General features: G+C 44.2%; 1 protein-coding gene across 1 annotated transcript in view; it reads left to right on the forward strand.

Annotated features, from left to right (window-relative positions):
• CDH13 (cadherin 13) overlaps positions 1 to 22,196 on the forward strand; it is a 1,057,374-nt gene that overhangs the window by 1,013,169 nt on the left and 22,009 nt on the right. Inside the window, exon 11 of the mRNA XM_060083563.1 lies at positions 8,441 to 8,583. Within this exon, the coding sequence (XP_059939546.1) occupies positions 8,441 to 8,583 (143 nt within the window). The remainder of the gene's footprint in view (positions 1 to 8,440; positions 8,584 to 22,196) is intronic.

Raw genomic sequence — 22,196 nt, forward strand, 5'->3', positions numbered from 1 at the left:
CCTGAATTCCGGCTTTGTGCCAAAAAATATGGTTTGTGCTGGACACCTGCTTTCCTTCTGAAAGTCAGCCTTTTGCTCCCTGCCAGGGAGAGGGTGCCTGCATGGCCAGCCCCCAGTAAAAACCTGGGCCCTGCGTCCCTACTGGGCTTCCCTGGTAGACAACACATCACACGTGCTGTCACAGCTCATTGCTGGGGAAGTAAGGTCATCCTGTGTGACTCCCCTGGGAGAGGACTCTGCTTGATTTCTCTGGATTTTACGCCATGTGCCTGTTCCCCTTGCTGATCTTGTTTTGCATCCTTTCCCTGTGATAAATCTTAGCCAGGAGTGTGACCATGTCCTGAGGGTTGTAAATCCTCCTAGTGAATTACTGAACCTGGTCGGAGGCCGGGGATCTTCGGGACCACCGACACACAGTCTAATCTAACTAATCCCCTTGTTGACAGCATGGGTGAGGTCAGAGCCCAATGAAGGCACGTCTGAAGCAGCATGTAGGTGGGAGTTTGGCTGTAACAAGAGAGAGAGATGGTCTAGTAGCCTCTTTGAGAGGTCTGTCCATGGGGCACCTCGGGACAAAATTCCTTTAGAATTCTGGGTCACCCAGGATCTGGGTCAGTCAAAGCATGTTGAAGAAGGCTTGTTCATTCATTCATTCATCCAACAACTGAGTAGCTACTCAGTGTGTGCCAGGCACTCTTCTAGGTACCAGAGACACAGTCAAATGAGAGAGATGAAAGGCAGGTGGAGAGTTAGGCAAAGCCTTGGAGACATGGTCAGGAGTTTGGATTTTATTCTGTGCCCAGAGGGAAGTTACTGGAGGATTCTGAGCAGGAACTTACACCAAATGAGATATACACTGAAAATGGTCAATTTTCAGTTGGCTGCTCTTTGAAGAATTGACTGTAGCAAGTAGAATAGAAGCAAGAATCAGGTGCACTGGAGTGGTCCAAGCAAAAGATAATCCCTAGTGATTCCACCTCCTCCTTCAGGTGACAGAGTAGAGATAACGGACTCACACCAAACGTACCTTTGTCCACTGCAGGGTGGAAAGTGAGCTCCTTAGGTGTGGTTATGCATTGCTTGTTGTCATGGCAGGGATCTGAGCAGCTCTTCCTGTCCACGTCTGCTGGTTGTGGCATCTCTCCGTCCCTGAGAAGTCCGTCCTGTTAGCAAGACTGCTTTCTTTGGCTCTGGTTCCCCAGGAGCGGGAGAGAACGCTGTCCCACAGATTTCTACAAACGCTGTGACGGCCTGTGCTGTGTAACTGAGCTAGGATTCTGGAATCCACTGGTCCCTCAGTCTCTTGTGTATGTTTTGTCAGGAGATTTGAAATATGCCCTTTCCTTTGTACTCAGAGCCATAGCTACATGAGCTATTTCAAAACATTGTATTTCCTTCTGCTGGGAATTCTTTCTAGTTCTGTTTTTAAATAAAATGGTTGATTGGAATCACCCAAGCAGATATGGCGTCTAACATAGGGGGCCCATTGGGCTGGAATTAAGTGAGGAGCTGAGTATATACCTACTGTTTCCTTTCTTCCCTGTGGTTTTACAGGGTTGTTTGCTTCCTTCAGTAGGAATAGAAAATCACTCTGTATTTCCCCTTTCCTTGTTTTCATTTTCCAGGCTCTCATAATCTTTTCCATGCTTACTGACTCCGCTTTGAGAATGAGCTGCGCTTAGGCTCATATGTTGATCTAAAAATACCAGCCCTCCCTACAATCCATGCCATCCCGTGGGATATTTCTGATGGTTTCCCCCCATGAGAGCTGGGCCCCTGGCTTGGAAGTCCTTCCAGGTCAATACCAGGCCCGGGCCTCTGGCCTGGGAGCTTCCTTCCCTGCTCTGCCAGGACCCTGTGGACAGTAAACCCGCTTCCCAGAAGGAAAGCAGGCCCGGACCGTGGTTAGGTGCCCCCCTCCCCGCCTCCCCACTGCCCTGATCTACTAATCAGCCTGCCCTGTGTCTTTCGACGCTGACACCTGGAAGAGGTAGAGACTTGGCAAGCACGTGAGCAGCTCCTGTGAAGCTACATACAGACTGAAATGAGTCTTGTTTTTAATTTAATTTTTCTTCCCCTGTAACAAACAAAGGTCACATTACAGATAAATTGCCTGGAAATTCCAATTTAATAAGGCATATGCATTTTTCAGGCCCAGAAGCACAGAAAATATGTTGCACGCCAGTATTTTTGCACTAAAGGTTTATTAAAAAGACACCTTTGAAAATGCAGAAACTTACAGAGTGCCTGGCCAGTCGGTCCAAAGGGCTGATTTGACACAAGGGCTCATAGGCCAGGAGGTGGAAGCGCAGGTCGGTTGATAGGTGTTGAGCTGTTTTCCCCTCTGGGGTAAAAAGCTCCAGGGTTGGGGAGGATCACACCTACTTCCAGGGGCTTCCATGCAGCTCTTTGGAGGGCGTGGGCACGGTGAAACCCAGCACTGGGCACTTGGGAATTCTCAGTAAATGGAATGACCCCGTCCTCCTCTCTCCGTGGCTGTGGTTCTGAGGAGACGCAGGAAGATGGGCATCAAGGAGATCTGCGGCACGGGCAGACCTCCCTAAGGTCTCCGATTGGAAGAGGCACCAAACAAAATACATCAGCTAATAGAGGGAAACAAAGGGCCCAGCAGAAATGCAATTAAGTAGGACAACGATGGAGACCTGATTATTTTTAAAGGAAAATAAAATAGTGGAATATTATCCTGTAAAACCACTCAAGCTCATGGTTTCACTGGAAATGTGATGGGTACAGGCCTAAACCACTGGGCGTTGTTCTTAGGGGACAGCTTCCAATTAACATCTGTAAGCTTTTTACTGAATATTCTTATTCAAGAAGCAAACATGTTCATTGTTCTGTAAAACTGTAGCAGCGTAAGACCAAAAAAAACCCCAAAAAACAAAAAAATGACGGGAGAATCAAAGAGCATTCTTTGCCAGTGTGGAAAGCTAGATTATTTCATTCAGTTTTTATTTATAATCTGAACTCTGAGTTGATTAATCAAGGAATAAAATATGGATATTTAAATATCCATTTAAATTTTTCATGATTTCAAATATGTTGAACCACCACAAATCACTCCTGGATCAACTGTGAACTTGTTACCTGATAAGTTGGGAAACAAATGTCACTTTTCTTTGCATTTTCCATTTCCTTGATTGTTCCAACTGAAAGAGAAAGGATGCAGTAACCTCTACTGGGTGACCACCTGTTCGGGCACTCTGCTCAGCCCTGAGGATGCAGAATGACCAACACCTGTTCCTGGGCATAAACACACAGTATCCTGGTTAAGATCCAGAGCCTGGAATCTGGCGCACCTGTGTTTAATTCCATCTCAGCTACTTCTTAGCTGTGCTGCTTTGGGCAAGTTGCTAAGCCTCTCTGAGTCTTGGTCGTCTCTTCTTTATAACAGTGATGATACCCACTTCATCAGGGTGTTGCAAACCACATAAATAAATGTGGTCTATGAGTGGTTAGCACAAAGCCAGGCACAGTAAGCATGCAGTAGTATAGCCAACTTTAACCTCATCCTGACATTGAGAAGTTGGTGAAGGTGGCAAACCTATAGGGCCCATATGATGCTCTTAAAGGCATTTTAACCTATAAGGATGTAGAGGAAGGCATGACTAATCCTTCTAACTGGGGAACTCAAACGGGGGGACCCAGAGGAGACATTTCGGGTGGGTCTTAGAAGGTAGCATTTTGCCAGGTGTACATGTAAATTACTATTGAAGTGAAAGGCTGGTGTTTTTAAAGCAGTTCATTCTCATGAGTAATACATTTCTTCTGTTTTGAAGAAATATGGAAATGATAATTGAGGCATCAAGGGAGTGTGGGAAAACCTCCGTTAGCCTCATTCATTCTCTCCATCTGTTCCCCATCACTGTTTCAGCTTCAAAACCTTGTTTCCCCAGGGCTCGCTGAGTCATATATTTCCAAAGTATTCTGAGGACGGTGTGGATCACGTCAAAAGAGAGCACCTGGGCCTGACTCAGTGGCCACCGACACACACATCAGCCACTTGGAGTCAGGCCTCACTTTGCCCTCACAGCCACCCTTGAGGTCACTGGGATTGTCCCACCTAACAGAGGAGGAAACAATCACAGAGACTAGCTCGCCCCAGGTCACACAGCCAGAATCCAAGTCTTTTTCACTCCAAAGTCTATGCTTTTAACTCCCCCATCATGCTGACTACATGTGTGATTGGGCAGGGCCCTGGCACCAAGTTCAGATCCCAGCCTTGCTGCACACTAGCTGTTGACCTTGGCAAAGGCATTTATCGCCCTGAGGGGTTTTGTTGTTTTTGGTTTGGTTTGGTTTTGCACCGGAATAGTATTCAATATTTATCATTTTCCTTGGCAAAAAGTCATAGTGCTAAATTTTTTAAAAATAAAACATCCTACTTAAGTTTTTTTTTATATACAAGTCGGTTTAAAATGACGGAAGTTAAAACTAAGAAATCTGCAGCCTGTAATTTACTAATAGAAAAAATTAAGACAAATATAAGATCTGTAGCATCCAGCATCCTCTCAGTTCGCTCATGTGTAAAATGGGAATAATGTTACCGACCCCACAGGGTTGATGTGAAGGCTGACAAAGTAGATACGGGAAGTAGATACGGGAAGCTCTTAGAACAGCGCTTGGCGCCTAGTAAATGCTCAGTTGGGCGTTGCATGCTGCTGTGTTGATACTATTTTATTAAATGGATGTGTAATAGGGGAGGAGCGGCCGCACGGTTATCGCGAGACCTAGCGCGAGACTTTTCGCGTGGCGGTTAGAGGTCCCACTCTGCCAACAGTCGACCTCGCAGTGGTCTTCCGCATCACGGCCTTGTCCCCGGGGCCGGCCGGTGAGCTGGTGGCTGTGTCCCGCAGAGCTCCAGAGCCCTCGCCACGGCCGCCCACTGGCCGGGCCCAGGCCTTGAAGAAGCTGCAAACCACTCCCGCATCCCCACCTCCGCGACCTGATGGCAACGGCGGTCTCCGTGGGTCGAGGGCCATGGAGGCCTCAGCAACGGGAGTAGACGGACACTGCCGTTAAGGTACCAGCTTCAGCCAGCTTCAGCTCTCCGTTCAGTCTCTCCGTTGGCCCAGCTTAGATCAGTTGTCTCCCCCTAGGAGGTGGCCAGAGGTCAGGGTTAAGTTGCGAGGACAGTGCACATCATTACTTCAGGTCCACCTCTGTGTTTGGGGCTCTTCTCAAAGCAGGGCAATAGTCGCGAGCTGGGAATTCACCTGGTTGGTATTTGCTACAACGTGTACTCGTGTTGATCCCATACAAATGGTTCTCTCCAGGTTAAATGAAAAGCCTGAGGGCCGGCTGGGTCATGGGTGCCTGGCTCCCTCAGTGATGATGGCCGGGCAGGGTCTGGGGACCTGGCCCTGAGGGCACTGCCAGCCGGGCCTGGGCACTGGCAGGAGGACCCAGCCTGGGTGCTGGATGAACGCTCCCGGGCAGGGTAACTGGCCGCCGCGGGGACCCCCTCCTCTCAGCCAGGGCCTGGACCTCAGAGAGCGAAAGTTGAGCCTTGGGACCTTGCCCTTACTTGTCAGAACAGAGAGTAACGTTTGTTTTGGTGGAGGTTTACAGGAACACCGTGACCCGACGGTGACCTGACCTCAGGAACGAAGGATCCAACACCAAGAAGTCTGCAACAGCTAACCACGGCCCTCCCTCACCTTTCCTGTAAAAGGGCTTCACTGAAAGCTTTTGGGGATTTTGGATTTCTTTTTAAGGCATGAGACACCCGTCTCCTTGCATGGCCCTGCAGTAAACCTTTCTCAGCTCCAGGCTCCGACATTTTGGTATTGTTTGGCCTCACTCTGTGTCGGGCACACGGACGTGCCTACGGTAACAGATGCTGTGCCCCGGAGGCTGTTAATACTGAAGACTGGATCCGATGCCTTCCAGGAAGCATTTGCAAGGTCCTCTTCCTGGTGGTGTTCTGCAACCCCAGGTCTGGCCCGTCTGCTTTCAGTATAAAAACTGAATTTGATTGGTGTGCACAGAGATGCTTGGGTCTGTTCATGTGACTCAAGTTCACAAGCGGCTGAAATAAACCAGAGTGCCTCTCTGTGAATTAAAATGAGAATTCTGTGTCAGAGGGTCTGTCAGTGCCTCTGAGAAGCCCAAAGACGTCCGGGGGTTGGTGCTGAGGCTTCAGCAGAGCCTGGGAGCCAGTGGAGGGTCTCCTTAGCTGGTGGTGAGGCTGGGACATGACTGCGGTGCTCCCTGTTGTGAGGCAGCTGAGTTGCAACCAGAGGCTCCTGGAGGCTCCTTGGATGCCTGTTCTCAGCCCATGTTTCTTATTCCTCAGTCCCCTTCTCAAGGACCAGCTGACCACCCCTCCTTTCAGTGACCACAGCCTCCCTCAGGAGACAGTCACGCTGTAACCGTCCAAGATTACCTCCAAGTCAGTGGTGACGAGGAACCTTGGTGGATCCCTGTCTCCTTGGCCACACATGTGTGGACGACCCCTTGGTCTCTCCTACACATGAATAATCTGACCCATTACACTTAGAGGAGCCCTGATTCTATCCTCAGAGCTAACTTTTTCTCAAAATTCAGGGCGTATCTTCTGCTGAGAAGCGGCTTAGCATGGGGGTTTAGAACATGGGCTCTGGGGTCAGACCACCTGGGTGCATGTCCAGACTTTACAATCCTAGGATCTGTGTGGTTTGTGCCTTAGTTTCCTCATCTGTAAGTGGGGATATTATATCTACTGTGTTAATTTCCTATTGCCACTGTAACAAATTACTACAAACTTGGTGGCTAGAAATTTATTCTTCTGGAGGCCAGAAGTCCAAAATCAGCCTCACTGGGCCAAAATCAAGGCATCAGCAGAGCCATCCTCCCTCTGAAGGCTCTAGGGGAGAACGCTTCCTTATCTCTTGCAGCTTCGGGTGGCTGCGTCACTCCAGTCTCTGCCTCTATGGTCACATGGCCTTCTCTTCTGTGTGTCTCAAATCTCTGTTTCCCTCTGATAAGGACACCTGTGGTTGCCATTTAGCCCCTTCCTCTCCCAATAATCCAAAAAAAATCTCCCCACCTCAAGATCCTTAATTAGACCTGCAAAGTTTTTACCATGTAGGGTAACATCACAGGTTCCTGAGATTAGGACGTAGACATCTTTTCCACTGTGAAGACTGGGATGGTAGTCTGCCCCAAACTCTTCGTTCAGAGATTTGCCATCTTCTTGGTTAAATCCAGTTTTAAACATTCTTAGAACCAAAGCTGGCAGTATAAGGCAGAGATGGTCAACTTCAGGCATCTGTATAAGACTGATGAACTGACAGTTCTCATGTCTCTTCAGGGACAGGAATTCCAAACATTGGTGGGTAGGGAATGGCAAAAACACCAACAAGCATCTTTCTGGCTTAAGTACTAACGTGGCTGGAGCACTAGCAAGGTGTCACTGGGACAGTCCCACATATACCAAGCCACCCAGTTCAAAGAAATCTGGGTCATGTTCAGTCAGTCTCCCTGATATATAAGACTTTCATTTCTTAATGTACATTTATATTGTTTGAACTTATTACAATGAGCATGTATTACTTTTACAACAACCTGAAAAATAAGAAGAACGTTTTAAAATTCTTTGATGGTTTCCGTTATCCAGAATCCAAACCCCGTACTACAGTGGTTCAGGTTCTTTATAATTTGTCTCTCCAAATTTGTTTTCTTTCAGTTTCCCCTAGAGAAGCTATTTTCCAACCACAACCATCTACCTTGTGGTCCCTAAACATTCACTCAGCAGCTATCTATTGAGTGTTGTATATGTGCTAAGTAATGTTCTAGGAGCTGGGGTCATGACAGTGAACAGATACCCTTGTTCTTGTGGAACTTACATTTTTAGTGATATCTCTGTTCCATATGTTATTCATATTCTTCTCTTTTCCTGACGTGTCTGTCCTCTCATTCTCTGACAATATCCCCCCATTCTTTCTGTCTTAGTTCAGACACTGCATCCTCTGTGAGGACCCCAGGGTTACCCTCCATCAGAGATAATTACTTCTTCCTCCAAGCGTCCATGTGCCTTGCCTGTACCTTCATGACAATGCTTCTCCTGCCTAGTCTGCATACCAGATGCATCCAAGGTGTAAAAACAAAAACAAACAAACAAAAAAACTGGACTTGGACTCAGGAGACAGGCCATGAACTCTGCCTCTATGAGAGCTGGGCAGATAGGAGCTCCTTCCACCCAGGCTTGTCATGAGGAATAAAGGAGGTGCATGTACAAAATATTTAAAGCAGAAAAGGCCCAGGGTTAATGGTCAGTCATTACTTTCTGAATGAACAACTGTGCTATAATGATGTTTTCGGATTTGTATTAAGAATTATCTGGCAGCTAACCTGGGAGCTTGTGCCCAGTACTCCTTGAATATTTCTTGAATCTATTTTGAATGTAATCTGACGTCGTTTGGGGGTTTTTTTTTTTCAGGTATTCTGTTTACAAGGACCCAGCAGGCTGGCTGAATATCAACCCCATCAACGGGACTGTTGACACCACTGCTGTGCTGGACCGCGAGTCCCCATTCGTCCACAACAGCGTATACACTGCCCTCTTCCTGGCAGTCGACAGTGGTGAGTAATTTTTTAAATGCCAATAAGTGAATACTTTTCAGTTATAAATATATTTTTACATTTTTACATTTCTTCTGATATACCTAAAGGTGTACTTGGGAAGAATTAAGCGTGGTGGGGGGCAGGGAAAGCAAATGTGTAAACACACGTGAGTCAGTAAAATCCCCAAGTCCTGGAATTCCTGGGTCTTTGTCTAGTTAGGGGTCAGAGCAGTGAGCTCACTGTGCTCCGTCTCAAGAGGCGCCAAGGCTAGGAAGCCACATTGATGTCCTTCATCTTGGTGTCATGTTCTCATCTACAAGGAGGGTTATTTTTACCTAATGCAAGTTGAAAGGAAGTCCCAGAGGACGTCACCGACCCTGACAATTGAATTGTTCCCTCAGCTTTTTTCCTTTTATGATATGCACCATGGAAAGACATCAGGTCCCCTCAGCTGGTAGCTTCATAAGCGCAGAACAGTCGCTGTTCGTTCAAAAGCTAATAATGCAATATCCACAACTCAGACTCTGTTCCAGACACTGGGGATACAGTCGTGAACAAACAAAAATCACTGTCCTCGTGCAGCTGACACAGTCATGGAGCACGAAAGGAAATTGAGTAAAATACATACTATTCAGAAAAAAAAGAAAGTATACTATTTATGTATGAAACAGGAAAAAGAGATAGCAAATGAAAGGATGCTACAGTTTGAACCAGACATCCCTGAGAGGCTCACTGAGGAAGTGACATTGAGTAAAAACATGAAAAAAAGTGGGGTTGGGGCCCCTGAAGCAATCTAAGGGAAGAGCAAGGAGGCTGTGGGCTGGAGCAGAGAGGGCAGCGGTACGTGAAGAGGGTGGGGGTGCAGATCACGTAGGGTCACGTGGGCCTCTCTGCAACCCTTGGCTTCTACTTTATGTTGGAATGGGAAGCCGTAGCCAAGTTCTGAGTAGAGTTCAAAGTGCCATGATCATTCTGCTGCTCTGTTGAGATCAGACATAGGAGACAAGGACAGAGGTAGGGACACCTCTTAGGAGACTGAGGACAACCTGGGAAAGATGGTGGCTTGGACCGATAATGGAGTAGGGGATGAGAAGGGATCAGATTCTGGAGATACTTTATATATTTCGGACGCAGAGCTAACAGGATTTGCCATTGGCTGAGATGGGGGGAATCAGAGTCAGTTTCCGGGTATGTTAAGCTAAGATGTCTACTGTGTCAATCACACAAGAAGTTTTGCTCTCCCTGTAATTCCTAAAAGTCAGCTGTTCATAGCTGAAGATTTGGTTTTAAGTCCTATATATATATCATAATGAATATTTTTATAGGGTTCTTTGTATGTGCCTTCATTACCCGATAACGGGTGAACTAAGAATTCTCAGAGGCTGGGTACTTACACAAAACCAAGTAGGAGAGCACGTGTCTAAGAAGTGAGTGATCAGGGTGGCACCCAGTAGGCAGAGCAGGTTTCACAGTGAAGTCAGCCTTTGAGTCTGGCCTTGAAAGACAGGATTTGGATAAATGGCAGGGTCAGGAGGTCGGGATGCCGGAGGGCACAGAGCAGAGGGGTCAGAGTTCAAAGGGAGTGTGGCCTGGGAGGTCAGAGGAGGAAAGAGAGGGGTTCCATCCACTGTGAGTAAACGTGTAGAAACCTATCTGGATGTATACGGGAAAGTCATATCTTCAAGACATCTCAAAATCCGGGCAAGTCATCTGATAGAGCAGGCACCCAAAGGATCCCGTATGTTCTTGAGGAGGAAACTGACGTGATGAAATAGCACCTGGACATTCATCAGTGGAGAGCTGGACCAGACACTGTGCTTGGTCCTGGAGACTCAAAGATGACCAGTACACTGTCCGTGTGCTCCGTGAGCTAATGAGTTACTTGGCAAGTTAGGCTAGCAGACAGAAGGTGGCAGTGCACTGTTACAGCTGTCCTCCTGGAGCTAAGCCCAGAGGAGCCCCTCACCCAGCCTCAGAGGTGGCCACGGGGAGCTCTTTGGTTGAGGGGATCTCCAAACCGAGTGACGAAGGATAGGTTGAGAAAATGGAAGGCATTCTACTAGAAGCCTGAAAGAAGGTGGTTATGTGAGACACTCAAACATTGGTCGGCATTACTGGAGGCTCCGTATTTACAGAGATAAGGTTACTAGGTCTTGTGTGGAATGCCCAGCTCCTATCACAGTGCCTGACTTAGAGCAGGCACTCATGTATATGTGGAGTAGATCATAAAATAGATGAAGAAAAGCTCCATATGCTATGCCGAAGAGTTTGACTTGGTTACCAAACTCCTCGAGAATAAACGCTGTACTTTAGAAAGATAACCCCCGTGGCGGTGTAGAAAATCAGTCAGATCATGATGAGACATGAGGCAAGGAGGCATTAGAAAGCTGTGCAGAAATCAGGGTAAGAGAAGCAGTGGAAGTCGTTTGGGTGGAGTGAGTCTGGAGCTGGGAAACGTTGTAAGACATAGCAGGTGTCTTAGTTGAAGGGGTCAAGGTATGCCTGTTGGCAACAGAAACAAACTAGAAAGGATGAATGTAGAAAACATCTGGATGGAAAAAACAAGGCTTTGAAAACAACCCATACTCAATATGAAAGAGAGAATGGTAATACGAAGATTTCTAGTGAGAAATCTAGTCTATTAATAGAAATGGAACTGGTTTCAAAGGATTGTTCCCATGTTGTCCTTATGGGGTGGATGTTGAGATGATCCCATGAGACACTGCAACGTGGGCCTGAAATAGAGGCCAGGAGGTTTTACTCAGGGAGTCACAATGCAAGAGATTGTCGCCATCAGAACAGATAAGTTTTGTGGAAGGAATAGGTCTAGACCGGAGTGCTAAGGGCATCAACAGTGGAGGACAAAAAGCCAAGAATTTTAAAATGCTTTTCAAACAAAAAGTATCAATTACAGATCAGCTAAAGTAATGATTTCAGAGTTCTGTACTACGTAAAAGTATCTGTATTTGTAGAGAAAATTCTCAGCTAAGAACATCATGAAGGAAGTTTGAAACCCAGCAAATAGTTTAGTTATCATTGCCTTATAAAATATTTTATGCAATTATTCATCAAAAAAACTAGAAATGAAATACACTTTAATTTTTGCCGGAAACAGGAGTCTTCTCTCCAGGTGTGACTGGGCAAGCTGCTTATAGATTCTGAGGCTCAGTTTCTATAATACTTCTACAAAATGAGGAAGATAATTTCTACTTATGAGGTTGTCGTGAGAAAATGAAGTGCTGTACCCTCTACCCTCTCCATCAGAAGCAATATTAAGTGTTCAATAAATGTCAGTCCCACCCCAGTGGGGTTATAGACAGGAAAGAATACAGCCGAGAATGGTCTTCAAGAAATAATGCAGTGGGCCTCCCTGGTGGCGCAGTGGTTGAGAGTCCGCCTGCCGATGCAGGGGATACGGGTTCGTGCCCCGGTCTGGGAGGATCCCATATGCCGCGGAGCGGCTGGGCCCGTGAGCCATGGCCGCTGGGCCTGCGCATCCGGAGCCTGCGCATCCGGAGCCTGTGCTCCGCAACGGGGGAGGCCACAACAGTGAGAGGCCCGCATACCACAAAAAAAAAAAAAAAAAAAAAAAAAAGAAATAATGCAGTTTGAAATCTATTTCTTATCTAACTCTGTTAACACTAATATCGGACAAGGAAATTCAAATCTGGTGTCACAGATGTTTCCAAAGGATAGAAATGTCCCTGAAGATGGAATGATAAATAAAAAACAAATTGGCATTACTATGTAGAACCATCATTAGAGGTGATAATCTTGAATAAGGCTCAAAAGACTTAGCGCAAAAAGAGAATAAATTTTCAAAGACCTCATAAATCACAGTAACTTTTGTTTAAAGGCTCGTTTTTGTCACTCACTGAAAACTTATCTCTAGATATTGTGGTTAACCAGGAAAAACCAACAGTAAGTGCTGTTAGGCCAAAGTTAATAGTACTAACTGATGGCTCAGTGTTATACAAAGTAAGCATTTGATTTTATTCATTTTATAGAAATTCAGTGTGTTTGATGGAATGAAAGAATAAGGAATTTTTGTCATACAACACGAGGAAAGCTAAAGCAAAATAAATTGATTTTCTCCAAACAAGGAGTCACTCAGGAATTTATGCCAAAACATGTCAATAAAATATATGGCCATGGGAACTTTATGGTAGGATGTAGTAGACCAATGTCCCCACTGCAAAAACTAGAAAAATCTGGATAGATTACAAAAATCTTAATTGTAAAGGCATCAGAGAGCTGCAGAAACAATGAAGCCTCAACTAAAAACTAAAATAGGAAAGAAGAAAGAACCATTCTAAAAAGAGTGTAGGGCCACCAGCCACTTTTTTCTCTCTGGGGCTATTTTAGATTCTGGGTGAGGATCAGGCCTGACCCAGGCAGGGCCCAGGATGGAAAGAAATAAATGAGAAACACTTGTAACGGTCATGTGGCTGGTGTGACAAAGTGAAAACTTGAGGGCTCTTAAGCACATGGTTATAGATAAATGCCTTTTAAAGGGCAGAATAAAATCTCCTGGGGTCTCACTGAAACAAAGACCTAACAAAGCAAGAAACTTACCTTAAACACACAGCCATTCTCTCTTTAAGACATTTGCCAGATTTTGAAGGTATGAGGGATTGGAGGATGGGATGGCTGATGCTATAGACTGAATGTTTGTGTCCACCCCAAAATTCACATGTTGAAATCTAATCCCCAGTGTGCTGGTATTTGGAGGCAGGGCCTTTGGGAGGTTCATGGGGATGGAAGCCTTCATGAATGGGATTAATTCCCGTATAGAAGAGATACCAGAGACTTCCTTCACCACGTGAGGACACAGCACAAAGACTATATTGAAAACTACAGAACACTACTAAGAGTTTTTAATGCTGTGTAAATAGAGACCTATACCATATCTGTGGATTAGGAGACTCAATGCTATTAAAATGTCAGTTCTCTCCAAATGGACCTAAAGAATTCAATGCAATACCAAGCAATATCCCAGGTTTTTGTTTTGAGAAGAAGGGGAAGAAACAGATTATAAAATTCATATGGAAATACAAGGGGCTAAAAATAGCCAAGGAAATCCTGAAGAATAAGTTGGAAGACTGACACTACCATATATCCAGACCTATTAGAAAACTGTAATAATTCAGGGACTTCCCTGGTGCTGCAGTGGTTAAGAATCCGCCTGCAGTGCAGGGGACATGGGTTCAAGCCCTGGTCCGGGAAGATCCCGCATGCCGCAGAGCAACTAAGCCTGTGCGCCACAACTACTGAAGCTCACACGCCTAGAGCCCATGCTCCGCAACGAGAGAAGCCACTGCAATGAGAAGCCTGCGCACCGCAACGAAGAGCAGCCCCCGGTTGCCACAACTAGAGAAAGCCTGCGTGCAACAAGAAAGACCCAACACGGCCAATAATTAATTAATTAATTGATTAATTTTTTAAAAGAAGAAAACTATAATAATTCAAACTGTGTGGTGTTCGCTCAAAGATAGAAAAAACTGACCAGTGAAATAGAATAGAGAGTTCAGAAACAGATCCACACATATACACTCCCTGGTTATGACAAGGACAACATGGTAGTGCAGATGAGAAAGCATGGTCTTTTCAATAAATAGTGCTGGGTTAATGGGACACACATGAAAAGAATTATCCTGACCTCTCTCTTATACCATATATAATAACCAATTGTAAATATGTTACAGGTCAAAATATGGAAGGTAAAATAATACATCTTTTAGAGAAAAACATATTAGAACATATTGATGTCCTTGGCATAGGCAAAGTTTTTTAAACAGGACACAAAAGTACTAATGACAAAAGGGAAAAAATGATAGATTATATTAAAATTAAGAACTTCAGTTCATCAGATTATACCATCAAGAATGTAAAAAGGTAACCCACAAAGTAGGAGGTATTTATATTATAAAGGAATCCTACAATCTATATGCAAAAGGCACCACTCAAAGAGGAATGGGTAAGGAACTTGAACAGGTGTTCACAGCAGAGGATATACAAATGCCAATAAACATATGACGAGATGCTCAACTTCATTCATCAAGGAAATAAAAATTAAACGATCCAAATACAAACTAAAATACAAATTGATCGAGGAAATGCAATGAAATTTAGTACTCAGCACACCTTCAAAATGACTGAACTGAAAAGATGGAAAATGCCAAGTGTTGACAAGGATATGAAATCATTAGAACTCTCATATCCAGCTGCGAGAGGTGTAAACTGGTACAACCACTCTGGAAACTGCAAGTATCAACTAAGGGTGAACATATGCATCCCCTATGATCCAGGAATTACATTCCTAGCTCTACATCCAACGGAAATGTGTGTATCTGTTCACCAGAACCTGTGCCAGAATGTAAATAACAGCACTATTCATGATAGCTCAAAACTGGAAACTATCCAAATGCCCAACAAAAGTAGAATAAATAAATGGTGGAACATTCACACAATTGGGTCTATACAGCGCTGAGAATGAATGATGTGCAGCTATTCACAGCAACATGAATGAATCCTGCAAACATAACATTGAGCAAAAAGCAGGCTGAGGCAGAAGATCACATATGGAATGATTCCATTTAGATGAAGGTCAAACAGGCGAAACTAATCCACGCTTCCAGATTACGTTGTGGAAGGGCTCTTTTTTTTATTGAAGTATAGTTGATATACAGTGTTGTAAGTAACTATATATATAGCTATAAAAGAATATATATATTATTTTTCAGATTCTTTTCCCTTATAGGTCATTTCAAAATATTAAGTGTAGTTCCCTGTGTTATATAGTAACTCCTTGTTGTTTATGTGTTTCATATATGATAGTGTCTGTATGTTAATCCCAAGCTCCTCATTTATCCCTCCCCTTGCTTTCCCCTTTCATAACCATAAGTTTGTTACAGTTGAGGCTTGCAGATATTTATTTATTTATTTATTTATTATTTTTGGCTGTAAGCCTCTTTCTGTTTTGTAAATAAGTTCATTTGTATCATTTTTTAAAATTAGATTCCGGGCCTCCCTGGTGGCGCAGTGGTTAAGAGTCCGCCTGCCGATGCAGGGGATACGGGTTCGTGCCCCGGTCTGGGAGGATCCCATATGCCGCGGAGCGGCTGGGCCCGTGAGCCATGGCCGCTGGGCCTGCGCATCCGGAGCCTGTGCTCCGCAACGGGAGAGGCCACAACAGTGAGAGGCCCGCATACCGCAAAAAGAAAAAAAAAAAAAAAAAAATTAGATTCCACATATGAATGATATCATATGAAGTTTGTCTTCTCTGACTTCACTTAGTATGATAATCTCTAGGTCCATCCATGTTGCTGCAAATGGCATTATTTCATTCCTTTTATGGCTGAGTAATACTCCATTGTAAGTATGTACCACATCTTCTTTATCCATTCATCTGTTGACGGACATTTAGGTTGCTTCCATGTCCTGGCCACTGTAAATAGTGCTGCAGTGAACATTGGGGTGCCATGTGTCTTTTTGAATTATGGTTTTCTCCCTACAGATAGAGGCTAGGTTGTAACCCACAGGACACTCAAGGATGTACAAGGCACTTTTCGTAGACTGTTACCGGTTTTAATGAGCTATTAATTACCTAACAACATTGTTTTATTATAAGCGAAATGCTTTTGTTTTGCTAAAGCAAAAAATGGCTGTGCTTGAATGATTGACACAGTAAAGCCTTTCATCCTACAGATCAATATGGTGTGACCTTCCGTGTTGGCGAGCAGTTTACCTTTAGAAACGAATATCATCACTTACCTTATGTGGTCCAGACTAGTGCCTTCAGAGTACAGGAACTCCTTCATTAAAGACTTAAATGAACACAGAATTTCTGGCATGTGTTAAGAAAGGGGAAAAAAAAAAAAAGACTGTTAAGGAAAATACCAAGATGGAGAGACGACATTCAGAAATGCAGTCAGGTGGCATCCCTTTGGGGATGTGCTGACAGGGGGGCAAAGCAGCAGCAAGTAACACCGGTCAAATCCCAGTGTGATTATCGTTGCTGCTCAGGTAATTGCCAGAAAGGTCAAGTTAGTCTCACTGTCTTATGTGGGCCAAAAACTGCCACAAGCAGTTTCTTGTAAGAGTTCTGGAATCCCACTGGAGATGGTCATGGGCAGAAAGGCATAGCCAGCTGGTGCTTCTTGGCTTACTGCCTTCTGCTCAGGATTCTATCAGGCTGGTCTTCCTACCCCCTTCTCACCTGTAACCTCATCTTTCACTCCTCCTCCTGTTCTGAAATTGTATAGGGTTCAGCGTTCCATGATTGTTATTGAATGGCTCTTATGCCCTCAGAGAAGTTCTAAATTGTGACTCCAAATGCCAAAGACAGATATTTGCTTCAGGAAGTTCAAGTGCCCTTGCTCCCAGCACCCAGGCTATGCAGAGAGTTTAAAGAAAAAAGAAAAAAATTATCCCTCTTCATTCTTACTAAGGCTTGGTGCATACGAAATAGTTTGAACCAGGAAACGCGTACTGTCTCTAGCATCCATATGAAGCCTTTATGTGATTATCAAGTATCACATCCCCATCTATTTTCACTTAAAAGAATAAGGGAATGATAGCATAAAAACAAGCCCAATTATCACTAAATTCAGCAGCACGTTTTCATAACTTAGCAACTTGTATAAAGTATGTTTGAGTCTGTCGGTGAAAAATGTGCTGTGGGTTACCAAGAAGACCCAGATAGAGAACCAAGCATAACAGCTGTAAAACTAAAATGGAATAGACTAAGATAATAATTTTTCATAAGCTAAGATATATCAGGTCCTAACCTGTCTTTTCCCTCCGTTTCCTATATAATAGACGTTCTGATAATGCAAACTGATTCTAAATTGAAATATTGTGCAAAATACTTTTAAATTGATAAAAAGAGAAAAAAAGTTATTTGGCCCAATAGTGAAATGACTGCTAAACTACAGGATAACAATGGCCCCCAGACTGGGGATGACAGGGATCTGAACTTCAAAAAGATGCCTCTTTGTGTAGATCAACCAAGACTGCTTAGGGGATGTAGTAAAATTATTTAGATTAATTCTACTTAAAAGATGCTAGTTTGGATAAAATCAAGCCATTAGTTATGATGGCAACCCAATTAAGCCAGTTTAACACCCCTTACCTCAGCTGTTATAGTAACTGAGGAAGAAAAATAAATTGAAGGCCCAGCCATCATTCCTCGTTATTTCAAGTACCAGTAGAATATCAATCACGTTGAAAATACTAGCTACAATTTTGTCACTGACAAAATGGCCTGATGAAAGAACTCTTGAGATCTGGTAATAGAAAGGCTGTGATCAGAGCCATCTGTAGGCAGCAAGTACACTCCACAGAGAGACGGGGGCCCGGTGCTCCGCTAACCCTCGGAATGGACCAGCTCCCCAACTTCACTGTGCCACCCTCAGTATGAGACTTAGGCCCTCTCAGCCTGTTTCCCCACCTGCAGAGTGAGGATAATGCCACCTGCCCTGCTGAGTTATTACAAGGATGGGAAATCATGAATGCAAAATTCCTGGTGCTTTGTAAGGACTTTAATATTGTAAAACTTAAATATTTAAGTCAACCCACTTGAGCTGAGTTATGGACTGATTTTTCTAAACTTATCTAAACTTATCATTGCAGAATCATCAGTGTCTGAAGCAAGCTATGACATGCCATCTGACGACCACCCTTATGGTGGTCTGAGCATTTTTCTAGAGAAGGGACGGGCTGCAGAGCCCTCCACTCGGAGTAGGGCTCTAAATCAGAGAATTAGCCAGAAAATGCTGCCTTCGACATGGGCATCAATTCATAGAGCTTGCTTCTGTCTGAATGGGGAGACTTAAGCCACCCTTCATCTACCTGACAGCAGGACATTTCCATGTTGACCAGCCAAATCAACCATCTGAAACATAATGTTTTTAAACGTTATTGGGGAAAAAAGCTGACTTGGGCATTAAAATACCGTCTGCAGTGCCCATCTGTGCCAGCTCAGTTCATCCTGCCGAGGGGTCTCTTAGCTTGTACTCCTTGTTATTCCCTCTTCCCCAGCTTGGGTAATAGCATCACCACCTGCACGGTCCCCAAGCTGGAACCCCATCCCCACCGAGACTCCTGCCCCATCGCTCCCAGTCCAGCTCTCACTGTCTATCCAGCCTCCTGAATCCAGCCTCTGCTCTTGCATCCTGGCTGCCCTCACCTCATCCCCCATTGTCAGTCCACATTACTGCACTGGCCGCCCAGCTGGTCCTCCTGTGCCCTCTCTCCTCACTCAAGCCCTCTCCTTTCCCTGCCTCCAGCATACCCTGCTCTTATCAAAGCTAGCATCCTGCTTAAAAGTCTACGAAAACTTATTCCCACAAAATAGCCACACGATTCCCTCTGTCTAGAACAACCTTCTCCAGCTACACAAAGTATTCTCGCTTCTAAGCCACATCTTCATGGAGCCTTTGGAACTGTCCCCAGACAGTTAATTATTCCATGCCGCAAGCTCCCGTGACATTTTATCCTCACGTCTCTTCCCACACTTAAAGCGCTATCCTGCATCTGTTTACATATCTGTGCCTGCCACACTGCTAACATTTCAAGAACAGGCACCCTGTATGGTTGATTTCTGTGCATATCCAGTAAGACACAGGGAAGAGCCCCAATAAATATAATTACTGGCTGAATGAATAAAATAAAACTCATGTTTAAACATGGCCTCCAAATCAACTATTCCCCTACTTTGGCCTTTTCTTTAAAGTCTGTAAAACGGAAACAAAAAAACCCAAAAGGTGGAATTTTTTTTAAGCAGTTCAGGTTTCAGATTATTTCTCCTCCAAAAGAATTTTTGAGTCTGAATTATGTGAATAATTGCCTCAGCTCTAAATCGAGTATCACCCATGGAAACCTGGCACTGTAGTTTGCAAATCTATTTTCTACCAGGTTTTTGGTTGGTTTACTATTAAATGTTTTCAAAATATAAAATGAGATTGGTAAGATCTCTATTAACAAAGCAATAAAAAAATGCTTATGAATTAAAATGCGACGAGATTCTTGGCTTACAGAGCACATGCCAAAAAAAAAAAACTGTAAAATACTGATCCTGCAAACCATAGTAGATAGAACACAGGGATGAACTAAGCAATACGAAGGGGGACCATTCAGAGAAGAATCCTGGTTTACTCCCATTTCTGAGCAAAGGTAAAGATAGCTTAGAGCCCTGTTCACATGAAATAAGAAGTGTGACATTTATTTGCTCGCAGCTGCTTAGCAAAGGTTCAACAGGTGCCCAGAAATGCGGAAGGAACTTGCGGGGAGTAGCTTGCCCCACCCAAGCATTCTGCCCTGACAGACAAGCCTCAGAATCTCGCAGGGGTGCCCAGCCTTCAGTCAGGGGCCACATCTGAACTGTGGTTCCTCATGAATTGGCCCATCCTCCTGATTTCCCTCCCAGAGTTTAGGCCTCAGGCTCTCCTGAGGCACCCAGCTGAGGCCTCCCTCCTTGTTCCTGGTGTGGACTCCCTACTCTGAGCCCCAGTTCCACAGACCCCATCCCACACACACCCTTGTTGCTGCCCTAGGTGGGGGAAAGGAGGACACTTTCTCAGAATGGAAGGAAACGTATAGAAGTATAAATACATATGATTACATGCAGGGAAAGAGCAACACATCCTTAGCTTTTTCAAATCAACCTAAATTAGTTCAAAACTCAACCAGGGGAGTTTAGGCTTTTTGAGCATGAGCCACCCATTCTCCTTGTGTGGCAATTTATGATAAACCCTGCATTTTCCTTTACCACACACGCTCAAAAAAATCTACCAGGGAGGCTTCCCTGGTGGCGCAGTGGTTGAGAATCTGCCTGCTAATGCAGGGGACATGGGTTCGAGCCCTGGTCTGGGAAGATCCCACATGCCACGGAGCAACTAGGCCCGTGAGCCACAACTACTGAGCCTGCGCGTCTGGAGCCTGTGCTCCACAACAAGAGAGGCCGTGACAGTGAGAGGCCCACGCACCGCGATGAAGAGTGGCCCCCACTTGCCACAACTAGAGAAAGCCCTCGCACAGAAACGAAGACACAACACAGCCAAAAATAAATAAACAAATGTGGGGTTAAAAAAAAAAAAAATCTACCAGGTAGGTAGGTGCCAGGTACCTATTATAATAGGATGATGACGGAGAACAGTCCTGATGCTCAGAGCCCGTGGAGCTCAGAAATGAGCTTCCTGTCTTTCCCTCCTCTCACTTTCTCTTCCTGCATTTTATTCTTCAAGCAGGCAACCTCACTGTGCACACTATTCCCCATACAAAATTCATGATTCCCAAGGTAAGACACATGCCACATGCCTCTAGGCCCAGTGACTAGAAAAATTTACTCCCTTCCTTCACTTCTCAGAGCTAGCTTCTGAAAGTTCTTGCTGAGATTCAACCTTCTCTGCATATGAAGCCAGCCCAGCCAAAGGTGGAAAGACCAGGGACCCTATTCTTCTAAGGGGACTCTTGAGGAGATGCACTGGGGTCTTATCTTACTAGTCTAGGGACATTGTAGCATGTGAAAATCTGGTCCCTTGTATGCACATGTTCACAGCAGCATTATTCCTAACAGACAAAAAGTAGAAACAACCCAAATGTCCATTACCTAGTGAATGGATAAACAAAATCTGGTCCATCAGCTGAATGGAATATTATTCAGCTATAGAAAGGAGTGAAGTACTGATTCTTGCTATAACACGGATGAACCTCAAAAACACCATGCTAAGTGAAAGAAGCCAGACACAAAAGGCCATGTTGTATGATGCCATTTATAGAAATGTCCAGAAAACACAAATCTTTAGAAAAAGAAAGTAGATTAGTGGTTGCCTAGTAGTGGAAGTAGGTATGAAGAGTTAGTACAAATGGGCCCGAGGTTTCTTTTTGGGGTGATAGAAATGTTCTAGAATTAGACGGTGGTGGTAGCTGCAGAACTCTGTGAATTTACTAAATATCAATTCATTGTAAAAACAAATAGAGGAAAGAAAGAGGAATTGGAAAAAAATAATTTTAAATCCCTGTATAACTTCTGAGTTTACATTTCTGTTTCTGATTATTACGGTAATCATGGTTATTATTAAAGGAGATTGAAAAGAGAAAAGTATTATTTTAATGTTAATCACCTGGAGAGAGAATCGTTATTTAGGTTTTGGTATTTTTCTTTCTAATCTTTTTCGTAATCATATATATCTTTTCATTAGAATCACACTGTTTTTGTCTGTTATATCATGCACATCATATATATATATGTGTGTGTGTGTATATATATATATATCTTCTGAATAATGGAACATATCAGAAAATTTCAGTGTTTTTTTGGCTAAGTGGAAATCCTGTTTGGTCAGGGTTCTGAATAAAATAATATTCCCATAATTTAAAACAAAACAAAACAAAACAAAAAAACTGGCCCTGCTTCTCATTACATCCACCCACATCCATCAAAGCAGTGCCAGGAGACCCACGTGTGACATGTTTCCTTGGGTACAGGCCTTAGCTCCGCCCACCTTCCACAAAAAGCAATGTATTGTTGGTCGCTTAAGTAACGAAAGCACAGAGATTTTTTACCCTTTCTACCAATGCTTGATTTGATGCCAACCACAAGCAGCAAAATACCTAAACTTTGAGCTCCA

This window comes from Mesoplodon densirostris, chromosome 19 (assembly GCF_025265405.1).
Source record: "Mesoplodon densirostris isolate mMesDen1 chromosome 19, mMesDen1 primary haplotype, whole genome shotgun sequence".
Lineage (NCBI taxonomy): Eukaryota > Metazoa > Chordata > Mammalia > Artiodactyla > Ziphiidae > Mesoplodon > Mesoplodon densirostris.